The 12,850-nt window shown below is 42.5% G+C and overlaps 1 protein-coding gene across 1 annotated transcript; it reads right to left on the bottom strand.

Moving 5' to 3' along the window:
* Positions 1-10,085: 10,085 nt before the first annotated feature.
* On the bottom strand, positions 10,086-12,026 carry LOC140905819 (zinc finger and SCAN domain-containing protein 32-like). Its single transcript, XM_073329317.2, has 2 exons — positions 11,288-12,026; positions 10,086-10,699 (listed from the first exon to the last, which is right to left on the bottom strand). The coding sequence occupies exons 1-2, from the start codon at positions 11,869-11,871 to the stop codon at positions 10,642-10,644; spliced, it is 642 nt and encodes a 213-aa protein (XP_073185418.2). The 5' UTR covers positions 11,872-12,026; the 3' UTR covers positions 10,086-10,641.
* Positions 12,027-12,850: the final 824 nt, after the last annotated feature.

The following is a 12,850-nucleotide window of genomic DNA, read 5'->3' as shown; positions in this document are numbered from 1 at the left end:
TTTGTTCTTGTGTCCATGTTGGCACGTAACTTAAATAACTCCTCTCTCTCTTTCTCTCTAGTATTTATCCCTCTGATGTACTTATAGAGAGTAATCATATCTCCCCTCCCCATATCTTTTGGTTAGGCTAAACAAGCCAACCACTTTGAGTCTCCTCTCATAAGGTAGGTTTTCCATTCCTCAGATCATCTTAGTAGCCCTTCTCTGCACCTGTTCCAGTTTGAATTCATCTTTCTTAAACAAGGGAGACCAGAATTGCACACAGTATTCCAGATGAGGGCTTATCAGTGCCTGGTATAATGATACTAGCATTTCCCTATCTCTACTGTAAATACCTCACCTGATGCTTCTCAGGACTGCATTAGCCTTTTTCATGGTCACATCACATTAGCAACTAATAGTCATCCTGTGATCAACCAATACACCCAGGTCTTTATCCTCCTCTCTCATTTCCAATTGATAAATCCCCAGCTTATAGAAAAATTCTTGTTAGTCACTAAATGCATGACCTTGCACTTTGCACTATTAAATTTCATCCCATTTCTATTACTCCAGTTTTCAAGGTCATCTAGATCTTCTTGTATGATATTCCAGTCCTCCTCCGTATTGGCAATACCACCCAACTTTGTGTCATCTGAAAATTTTATTAGCACACTTCAACTTTTTGTGCAAGGTCACTATTAAAAATCTTAAAGAATGGTCCCACATCACATTTTTTTTAAGTGTGAACCTAGCCAGCAGCTTCCTTACTTGAATCATCAAAATTGTCAGAAGACTAAAGTATAATCACAAACTAAGGTTCAAATCCTGCACTCTTCCTTATTTGGGCAAAAATTCCAGTGACTTGAACAGAAGTTATGCCTGAGCAAAGCTAGAATAAAGATTGCAGGGCTGGGCCTGCTTTTTTCTCTAGTTCTAGAAGGTAGCTATTTCTCAGCTAGTCCCTCACAAAATACTAAATTAATGATCCTTTGGATTCCTAGGAATAACAATGAGATATAATCCTCAGGATATGAAGCTGAAACACGATCACCTATGGAATACTAAATTGCTGGGCAAGTATAATCTTGCCCACTGAAGAAACTGATCTTTTACTGAACTGCCCCAATACACAGGCTGTCTCTCATGCTCACAGATGACTCTCATTTCATTTTGCTGCCAAAACATAGCATTGCTAGAAATCCAAATGTTAATCACAGTACTTTAAAAGAATGACAGTTGTACTGATTGCACAATGCTATGGAAAACCTGTAATTATCAAGCAGCATCTATATTAAATTGTTTAGTATTACTTTAATTATCAAAATATTATTGACATCAGGAAGTTTAATGAAATAGTTGCTTATTAAATTGGCATTATTTTATTTTATGCTATGACAGAGTCTATGGCAAATTTTCTAAAATTCCTGTTTTCTTTTATGACTGTTACAATTTTCTTCTATTGGCTCCTACAAATAGAGAATTAAATATAAATTGGAGACTAACTAAATTTCTGTTAGAATCAGACTGAGCTTCATAACAGTATTGAAATTTCATTTCATTTCAGTTAGGAAAGGGACTTCTCCTTGTGCCTGGAATACTAACTGCTTTTTCAGAATAATAATATTTAACATTTATATAGCACTTTTACCCACAAATCTGATGGTACTTTATAAAAGTGGATTTTATTATCTTCATTTTGTTTTGGGGAAACTGAGGCACAAAGAAGTTAAAGCCAAAGTTAGCAATAGCCTTGGTTGAAACTCAGCATTTCTATTCTGACATTTAAAAACTTACTTTTGTCCCAAATCAGAATGAAAAGTGGAAAATTCCCATGAAACAAAATTTCCCCAAAATTTTGTTTCACAAATATTGAAATGATTTTATCTTTCTTTGAACTTTGTTTTGACTATTATAATATAAAATTTGAAATGAAGCCCTTCAGCCTTATTAAAATGAAATGTTTTAAGAATTTTTCAACAAATTTTCAATTGAATCAATACATTCTACAAAACTCTTTTATTAAACTTTTCAATTTTTTTATAGTGAACCAAACAAATTCTAGGTGCCAACATAGCAAACAATAATAAAAGTACTATACATCAGGAAAAAAGACCAAGATATTTACACAAGGCTTGGATTCTCATGTATTAATTTAATATTCCCAGCACATGGATTTTTATGGCACATATCAAAACAAAACCAAAGAAACAAAAAATTAAGGAAATCAAAGGGGAGCAGGTCAAGGAAGGGAGACAAGGAGAGGGAGTGTAGATTTAATTCCCACTTCTCACCCAAGCCTCTGTAGTCGATCAGTACCAGGAAACTTTCCAAGTGGATTGAAATTTTTCTGGGCTTTGCTATCATTGTATGTGATCCTTTTCTTTGCAGCCAGGTCCTGCAGTTCATTATACCAGCCCATGTGTCTTGGGGAGGATTTACTTGTCCAATGTAGCAAAATTTGATGTCTTGCAATGAATAAAGCTCTATGTAGCCAACCCCTTTGATATGGTGATACTTGCATACAAGGTCACATACCCAGTAAATAGAGGCTATCTGCTTTCAGTTCAAGTGAATTCTCTGGATCATGTTAATTCTGGTTTTAATACCATCCCAGAAGTTTATAACAATAGGTCATGCCCAAAATACACGTGCAAGAAGAGCTCCTCACTCCCATACCTCCAGCATTGATCTTTGTGGTAGCTTTAATTTTGTAAAGTGGAGTGCATTTCGGTGACCAATGCACTCTAAAGATTGTTTTTTTGACAAGATGTCATTGGAGTTTAAAATCTTGTATTGCTCTATTCCAATGTGGAGGTGAGGTATTCATAGACAATTCTTAATTCTGTTTTTTTCTCATTACATCTATATTAATTCATGGGTGGGTCATTAGGAACTCATACAGGGTCGCTGCCAATCTGGGAAAATAGTATATCTCTCTCTAAAATGTGAGGAATTCTGGTGCTTTGGACATTGCAAATGCTTCCAAGCTGAATTCTGAGGTGAGGAGGTGATAAATTTGAATATGCTGCCAGAAGGCTATATCATAGTTGGAGAGAAGTAAAAGCAGCTATTAATTGGGATATATATAGTATTCTGCATTTCATCCATTTTTTCCAATTCATTCCCTCCAGTTTTTTCCATGGGATTCCCTCTGATTGGGGTCGCTACATGGAATGAAGGATGGAGTTTGTTTTGGCATGCTAAACTGGCCCATATCTGACAGGCCACATGGATTGTGGGGATTTGATCTTATTTTAAAATATCTACAGTATACCAAGCACAGGATAGCCGTGGGGACCGTTCCTTCTTGATAGTCACCCATACAGGTATCTTATTTGTGACAGCATATGTCCATTGCACAGCCTTGTTTATTATGAAGGTGTTATGATATTGCCTCAGATTTGGAAATCTAACCCCTCTAGTTTAATTAGTGACTGAAGTTTCTTAAGGGAGATATGTGGGCAGTTCCTTGTTCTCCATACATTTTTTTATAAGGATACCATTGCTTTTTGAAAACAGTGTTGGGGTATTTGGTGTGGGAGTCTGCTTAGTACATATATTAATCTGGATACTGCATTCATTTTTATCAGGTTTATTTTTACCCAAAGGATGAGGAGAATAGCTTCCCATTGAGTCATGTCACATGATTTGTGAGATAATCAGGTCTAAACTGATTTGAGCTATTTTCTTTAATGCTCTGGGGATTAGAAGTCCTAGTTACTTTAATGCCACTGGAAATCCCACTGACTAAGCAAGACCAGATAAATATAATTTGGTTAGTCTTAAAGTCTCAGACTTGATCCAGTTAATCTTATATGTGGACAAGCACCTGAACCTTTCAATGAGTTTCAATTGGGGAATCAACCTTAGAGAGTAGAATTAGCCCACTGTCTGAATACAGCATAATTTTTTTTGTTCTGTATGATCAATCTTAATACCCACCATATCCACAGAGCCCCAGATTGTGCATGCCAGCAGTTCCAGAACTATGCTGAAGAACAGCAGGGTTAGTGGGCAGTCCTGCTTTGTTCCTCTTTGTAATGAGAATGGTTCTGAAATAGTCTCTGGTGATCACCCAAGACAGGGGTCAATATAGAGCAGTATAATCCAATCAATAAAGCGGTCACTGAATCCCATTCTCTCATGGAGCATAAAAACATAATTCCAAGCAACTCAATCAAAGGCTTTTTCAGAGTCTAGTGATGCTACTAATGGTTCCTTTGAACACTGTGAGGTTGCAATCATATCAATGAGTTGCCAATGAGTTTTACACAGTCATTCTTCTCTCAAAGATGTGAAGATTCAGGTGTCAGCCTTTAGGAACTCTTGAAACTATAATACTACATGCAGAAAAAAATCTGTTATCTTACACACACAAAAAAAGCCTTAGAAGGATTATGAAATATCAGCGTTCTTTGTCTGTAAGTACCTAATTCATTCAATTTAGGTTCTGCTAATCTTTTTTCTCTTTTTTTTTAAACTGACCTGATGTGTTACAAATTTGTGTACATTTCAATAGGCACCAGTTCTGTAGTCATTAAGAAAAGGAAAAGATTAGTTATATATAGTAGAGTCCTCAAGAGTTGCAAACCAGTTTTAAATCCTACAAAGCAATAGTCTGTAACTATGTCAAGTGGTCTTTTCACAACATTACTGATGAGAACATTAGAATTCTTCCCACATTAAAAGAGTTAATCTGGTATCAAATAGGAAACTTTTAAATTCATCTGATTCCATCAGAACAACAGTGCAGATATCAGAAAGTTTGGATTATGTACACATTTTCAAAGGACAAAAATCATATTAAAATACTACATACTCAAAACAAAGATCCTACCCGCTCCTGCACCCCAAAACCTTCATCCATCACCCCCCCACCCCAACCCCCTGCTCCAGCCCGAAGTCCTCTCCTGCACCCTGAACCCCTCATTTCAGCCCCACCCCAGAGCCTGCACCCCCAGATGGAGCCCTCAACCCCTCCCACACCCAACTGCCTGCCCCAGCCCAGTGAAAGTAAGTGAGGGTGGGGGAGAGCGAGCGATGGAGGGAGGGGGGCTGGAGTGAATGTGAGCAGGGCCTCAGAGAAGAGGCAGTGCAGGGGCAGGGTCTCGAGGCAGGGCTAGGGCAAGGGTGTTCGGTTTTGTGCAATTAGAAAGTTGGCAACCCTAGCCTGTAGTATTAGTTTAGGACAAAAATAAAGTTAAATAGAAATATTTCTATAAGTCTTACATTTTATTTTTTGTGGAAACTGTGAGCCAAATATGACCTGATAGTGTCTTTTTAATGGCTTTTTAATGGATTAGAGTGATAACTAGAACTCAGAAGATTCCTCCCTCCCTCCCCCCCAAGGGGGTCATGATCTGACCAGAAGTGGAGTTGTAGGAATATAAACTAAAGCCCCAGGTCTAAAAAATTATGTTTATGCTTTGTACACATGAGTAGTCTCAAAGACTAAATCTGTGCAGACTGCAGTATCATACCCGTACAGTATGATAGCAACAGAAAAAGTGAAATTCTTAGAGGGTAATTTAAAGTTTGGTTGATATATAAACAAACAATGAAGAATGACAGGATAGTACTAATCATAGGTAAGGATTTTTTTTTAAATTTAAGATGAAGGGGCCAGCAGCCCAGCCATACAACCCTCATGGAAAAAACAAACAGATGAACGAAACAAGCCTCATACCAAGACCCTCTAGCTCCAACCACGTGATCTATACCTATGCTCTCTGAAACCTTCATTTGTTACTTCTGTTTGTCTGCTTAAACTTAAAGGAGATGTCATTCCATTTTTTGTAAACTGAACCTTTAAGTGTGCAGACTTCTTGTCTACAGCAGGGACAGCTGCCATTTTGTGTGTTAGTTTCCTTATATAATGCCAGAGAGAGTCACCCTCAGAGATACAGGGACAGTGAAGGCACTATCAAAGAGGCTTATTTGATTTGTTCTTGATTTGTGTAGAATTTGAGATTAATACAGAAAGGATATACTGGACTACAGAGCACCTGAGAAGAATGGGTGGTAGAGATCAGGCAGCCCAGGCTAGACCGGAGCCAAATGGAAACCTTTTGTTAGGTAATTACACTACTCTGGTGGAGTTTACACCCTATATAATTTACAGCATTCCAGCATGCTTCTCCTCTATTTTACAAATCCCAAATATGCTCTAATACTTACAAGAATTATAAATTCAAAGCACATTTAAATAAACAGAAAATTATTTATATTTATCATAGAAAATAACCAAACTATATTTAAAAAAATCTATTAGTATGTTCATATTCAGTCAATTTCAATCAATTTTTCACGTGACTGGCTATTTAGCCAATGTAATTATGTGCCAGATACACATAATTGAGGTCAAATGTCTATTCTTCTCTAAACTGCAAAGTCATGAAGAGATTAGATGTAACATTGATGGTAGCAAGCTAGCAGATAGTAAGGCTAAATACATTTTAACATTGTTATAGTTTTATAGCACTTTCCTCTAGATGAATCCTAAATGCTTGATATAATTTACTAACTGATTATTGGAACTGGTCAAAAAAAACAATCAATCAGACTAAGACAATTAATGCCCCTACTCTTGTCGTGGAACCTTTAACCACCACAAGTGGTTAGGACCTCAGTTTTATGTCTCATCTGCAAGACAGCACTACCATGTAATGCATCATTTCACTAGTGACTCAGAGGAAAGCATGCCACCAACTGAATTACTGACAGCAAGTCCAGCAGCACCATGGCTTTCCCCAGAGATCTCCCATCCAAGCTTGGTCCAACTCAAGACAGCCTACTTACAATGGATGAAATCTTGGCCCCATGGAAGTCAATGGGAGTTTTGCCATTAACTTAAATGTGACCAGGATTTCACCATCTGTCGTCAAGATCTGTCCAGATAACAGCTAGAGGTGGTATAGCTACAGATCTTCTAAATGATCCACTTTGGGCATGGTATCATGATAGGTAGGAAGGTGAGTTGCTAAACATGCCCTCTAAAAATTTAAATTTTCAAATTATCCTCCGGAAATAGACAAATAGCTCTTCATTGTGTGACATAAGTAGGGCCCCATAAAGTGTTTATTTTAGTATAATTTAATAATCCAACTATTTGCATAATGGAATAGTGCAAATATTCCAGTTAATTATCACCTGAATCTGTTAGAAGAGAAAAAAGCTCATCTTACATTTTTTTAAAAAATATGAAAAATGTAGAAAACTTTGAAGTGTGATACACTCTACTTCTACAGCTAACATACAATGAAAATATGGAATAGGAGGTTAAAATTATTATTTCAAAGAGATTATATAAATAGGAAAGATGGAATTTTGTAAAGTGGGTTGGCAATCCCTAAAATGCTAAGGGTATGTCTACACTACGAAATTAGGTCGAATTTATAGAAGTCGGTTTTTTAGAAATCGGTTTTATATATTCGAGTGTGTGTGTCCCCACAGAAAATGCTCTAAGTGCATTAAGTGCATTAACTCGGCGGAGCGCTTCCACAGTACCGAGGCAAGCGTCGACTTCCGGGGCGTTGCACTGTGGGTAGCTATCCCACAGTTCCCGCAGTCTCCGCTGCCCATTGGAATTCTGGGTTGAGATCCCAATGCCTGATGGGGCTAAAACATTGTCGCGGGTGGTTCTGGGTACATATCGTCAGGCCCCCGTTCCCTCCCTCCCCCCGTGAAAGCAAGGGCAGACAATCATTTCGCGCCTTTTTTCCTGAGTTACCTGTGCAGACGCCATACCACGGCAAGCATGGAGCCCGCTCAGGTAACCGTCACCCTATGTCTCCTGGGTGCTGGCAGACGCGGTACGGCTTTGCTGCACAGTCGCAGCAACCCATTGCCTTCTGGCAGCAGATGGTGCAATACGACTGGTAGTCGTCCTCGTCGTGTCCGAGGTGCTCCTGGCCACGTCGGCTGGGAGCGCCTGGGCAGACATGGGCGCAGGGACTAAATTTGGAGTGACTTGACCAGGTCATTCTCTTTAGTCCTGCAGTCCTATTGAACCGTCTTATGGTGAGCGGGCAGGCAATACGGACTGCTAGCAGTCGTACTGTACCATCTTCTGCCAGGCAGGCAAGAGATGAGGATTGCTAGCAGTCGTATTGTACCATCTTATGCCAGGCAGGCAAGAGATGAAGATGGCTAGCAGTCGTACTGTACCATCTTCTGCCAAGCAGCCATGAGATGTGGATGGCATGCAGTCCTTCTGCACCGTCTGCTGCCAGCCAAAGATGTAAAAGATAGATGGAGTGGGTCAGAACAAGAAATAGACCAGATTTGTTTTGTACTCATTTGCCTCCTCCCCTGTCTAGATCACACTGCAGTCACTCACAGAGAAGGTGCAGCGAGGTAAATCTAGCCATGTATCAATCAGAGGCCAGGCTAACCTCCTTGTTCCAATAACAACGATAACTTAGGTGCACCATTTCTTATTGGAACCCTCCGTGCAGTCCTGCCTGAAATACTCCTTGATGTACAGGCACACCCTTTGTTGATTTTAGCTCCCTGAAGCCAACCCTGTAAGCCATGTCGTCAGTCGCCCCTCCCTCCGTCAGAGCAACGGCAGACAATCGTTCTGCGCCTTTTTTCTGTGCGGACGCCATACCAAGGCAAGCATGGAGGCCGCTGAGCTCATTTTGGCAATTAGGAGCACATTAAACACCACACGCATTATCCAGCAGTATATGCAGCACCAGAACATGGCAACGCGATACCGGGCGAGGAGGCGACGTCAGCGCGGTCCCGTGAGTGATCAGGACATGGACACAGATTTCTCTGAAAGCATGGACCCTGACAATGCATGCATCATGGTGCTAATGGGGCAGGTTCATGCTGTGGAACGCCGATTCTGGGCTCGGGAAACAAGCACAGACTGGTGGGACCGCATAGTGTTGCGGGTCTGGGACGATTCCCAGTGGCTGCGAAACTTTCGCATGCGTAAGGGCACTTTCATGGAACTTTGTGACTTGCTTTCCCCTGCCCTGAAGCGCATGAATACCAGGATGAGAGCAGTCCTCACAGTTGAGAAGCGAGTGGCGATAGCCCTGTGGAAGCTTGCAACGCCAGACAGCTACCGGTCAGTTGGGAATCAATTTGGAGTGGGCAAATCTACTGTGGGGGCTGCTGTTATGCAAGTAGCTCACGCAATCAAAGATCTGCTGATATCAAGGGTAGTGACCCTGGGAAATGTGCAGGTCATAGTGGATGGCTTTGCTGCAATGGGATTCCCTAACTGTGGTGGGGCTATAGACGGAACCCATATCCCTATCTTGGCACCGGAGCACCAAGCCGCCGAGTACATAAACCGCAAGGGGTACTTTTCGATAGTGCTGCAAGCTCTGGTGGATCACAAGGGACGTTTCACCAACATCAACGTGGGATGGCCGGGAAAGGTCCATGATGCTCGCATCTTCAGGAACTCTGGTCTGTTTCAAAAGCTGCAGGAAGGGACTTTCTTCCCAGACCAGAAAATAACTGTTGGGGATGTTGAAATGCCTATATGTATCCTTGGGGACCCAGCCTACCCCTTAATGCCATGGCTCATGAAGCCGTACACAGGCAGCCTGGACAGTAGTCAGGAGCTGTTCAACTACAGGCTGAGCAAGTGCAGAATGGTGGTAGAATGTGCATTTGGATGTTTAAAGGCGCGCTGGCGCAGTTTACTGACTCGCGTAGACCTCAGCGAAACCAATATTCCCACTGTTATTACTGCTTGCTGTGTGCTCCACAATATCTGTGAGAGTAAGGGGGAGACGTTTATGGCGGGGTGGGAGGCTGAGGCAAATCGCCTAGCTGCTGGTTACGCGCAGCCAGACACCAGGGCGGTTAGAAGAGCACAGGAGGGCGCGGTACGCATCAGAGAAGCTTTGAAAACCAGTTTCATGACTGGCCAGGCTACGGTGTGAAAGTTCTGTTTGTTTCTCCTTGATGAAACCCCCCGCCCCTTGGTTCACTCTACTTTCCTGTAAGCTAACCACCCTCCCCTCCTCCCTTTAATCACCGCTTGCAGAGGCAATAAAGTCATTGCTTCTTCACAGTCATGCATTCGTTATTCATTCATCACACAAATAGGGAGATGACTACCAAGGTATCCCAGGAGGGGTGGTGGAGGAGGGAAGGAAAATGCCGCACAGCACTTTAAGCACAGCACTTTAAAAGTTTACAACTTTAAAATTTATTGAATGACAGCCTTCTTTTTTTTGGGCAATCCTCTGTGGTGGAGTGGCTGGTTGGCCGGAGGCCCCCCCACCGCGTTCTTGGGCGTCTGGGTGTGGAGGCTATGGAACTTGGGGAGGAGGGCGGTTGGTTACAGAGGGGCAGCAGTGGCAGTCTGTGCTCCAGCTGCCTTTGCTGCAGCTCAACCATACACTGGAGCATACTGGTTTGGTCCTGCAGCAGACTCAGCATTGAATCCTGCCTCCTCTCATCACGCTGCCGCCACATTTGAGCTTCAGCCCTGTCTTCAGCCCGCCACTTACTCTCTTCAGCCCGCCACTTACTCTCTTCAGCCCGCCACCTCTCCTCCCGGTCATTTTGTGCTTTCCTGCACTCTGACATTATTTGCCTCCACGCATTCGTCTGTGCTCTGTCAGTGTGGGAGGACAGCATGAGCTCGGAGAACATTTCATCGCGAGTGCGTTTTTTTCCTTCTTTCTAAGCTTCACTAGCCTCTGGGAAGGAGAAGATCCTGTGATCATTGAAACACATGCAGCTGGTGGAGAAAAAAAAAGGGACAGCGGTATTTAAAAAGACACATTTTATAAAACAGTCGCTACACTCTTTCAGGGTAAACCTTGCTGTTAACATTACATACATAGCACATGTGCTTTCGTTACAAGGTCGCATTTTGCCTCCTCCCACCGCGTGACTACCCCCTCAACCTTCCCCCCTCCCTGTGGCTAACAGCGGGGAACATTTCTGTTTAGCCACAGGCAAACAGCCCAGCAGGAATGGGCTCCTCTGAGTGTCCCCTGAAGAAAAGCACTCTATTTCAACCAGGTGACCATGAATTATATCTCACTCTCCTGAGGATAACACAGAGAGATAAAGAACGGATTTTGGTTGAATGCCAGCAAACATACACTGCAATGCTTTGTTCTACAGTGATTCCCGAGTACGTGTTACTGGCCTGGAGTGGTAAAGTGTCCTACCATGAAGGACGAAATAAGGCTGCCCTCCCCAGAAACCTTTTGCAAAGGCTTTAGGACTACATCTAGGAGAACCGCAAATGCCAGGGCAAAGTAATCCTTTCACATGCTTGCTTTTAAACCATGTATAGTATTTTAAAAGGTACACTCACCAGAGGTCCCTTCTCCGCCTGCTGGGTCCAGGAGGCAGCCTTGGGTGGGTTCGGGGGGGTACTGGCTCCAGGTCTAGGGTGAGAAACAGTTCCTGGCTGTCGGGAAAACCGGTTTCTCCGCTTGCTTGCTGTGAGCTATCTACAACCTCCTCCTCATCATCATCTTCTTCGTCCCCAAAACCTGCTTCCGTATTGCCTCCATCTCCATTGAAGGAGTCAAACAACACGGCTGGGGTAGTGGTGGCTGAACCCCCTAAAATGGCATGCAGCTCATCATAGAAGCGGCATGTTTGGGGCTCTGACCCAGAGCGGCTGTTCGCCTCTCTGGTTTTCTGGTAGGCTTGCCTCAGCTCCTTCAGTTTCACGTGGCACTGCTTCGGGTCCCTGTTATGGCCTCTGTCCTTCATGCCCTGGGAGATTTTCACAAAGGTTTTGGCATTTCGAAAACTGGAACGGAGTTCTGATAGCACGGATTCCTCTCCCCAAACAGCGATCAGATCCCGTACCTCCCGTTCGGTCCATGCTGGAGCTCTTTTGCGATTCTGGGACTCCATCATGGTCACCTGTGCTGATGAGCTCTGCATGGTCACCTGCAGCTTGCCACGCTGGCCAAACAGGAAATGAGATTCAAAAGTTTGCGGTTCTTTTCCTGTCTACCTGGCCAGTGCATCTGAGTTGAGAGTGCTGTCCAGAGCGGTCAGAATGGAGCACTCTGGGATAGCTCCAGGAGGCCAATACCATCGAATTGTGTCCACAGTACCCCAAATTCGAGCCGGGAACGTCGATTTAAGCGCTAATCCACTTGTCAGGGGTGGAGTAAGGAAATCAATTTTAAGAGCCCTTTAAGTCGAAATAAAGGGCTTCACTGTGTGGACGGGTGCAGGTTTAAATCGATTTAACGCTGCTAAATTCAACCTAAAGTCCTAGTGTAGACCAGGGCTAAGTTTCAAACCATGTAGAAAAGCAAAACACACTGTGAGGTCATATTAAGGGAAGGTAAAGGATGAAGCACTAAATGGGAACAGGAAATATCAAAGTAGTTTTGTGCTGCATTACGTGGATGTCAAAAACCTTAACTCTAGTGGATAAAATACTCTTGATATAATCTGTACCCTATACTATGTTTGCATATATGTGTGTATATGCCGGCAGCTATTTCATATATAAGCATAATAGAAAAAAGTACGAACATGGACACATAATCTAAAGCCCTGCTTCCTGTATTCACATACCAAGTACCTGTTTAGAATATTAGGGGCATATTCTCAGATGGTATAAAATTGCCATAAACTGTCATAATTCCTTTGAAGTCAATGGAGCTATGACAATTTATATCAGCTGAGGATCTGCCCCTTAGTTTTCAGACAAATTCCTTATACTTGGACACTGCTTCTATGATTATTATTATTAGTTTATGTGTATTGCAATAGCACCTAGAGGCCTCGGCAAAGTGGGAGCTAAATCGTCCCAGACACTGCAGATATATACTAAATTACAGTCACTGCCCCAAAGAGTTTACAGTTTAAAAGAAAAGGCATGACAGATGAGTGAGACAGACAAACA

The sequence above is a fragment of the Lepidochelys kempii genome, chromosome 2 (genome assembly GCF_965140285.1).
Source record: "Lepidochelys kempii isolate rLepKem1 chromosome 2, rLepKem1.hap1, whole genome shotgun sequence".
Taxonomy (NCBI): domain Eukaryota; kingdom Metazoa; phylum Chordata; order Testudines; family Cheloniidae; genus Lepidochelys; species Lepidochelys kempii.
This window is presented reverse-complemented; position numbering and strand designations above follow the sequence as displayed.

Coding starts and splice junctions, on each gene's coding strand:
- LOC140905819 (XM_073329317.2), bottom strand. CDS start 11,871: ATGCAGAGCTCATCAGCACAGGTGACCATGATGGAGTCCCAGAATCGC. Junction 10,700..11,287: donor AGGCGGAGAAGGGACCTCTG/GTGAGTGTACCT, acceptor TTTCTCCACCAG/CTGCATGTGTTTCAATGATC.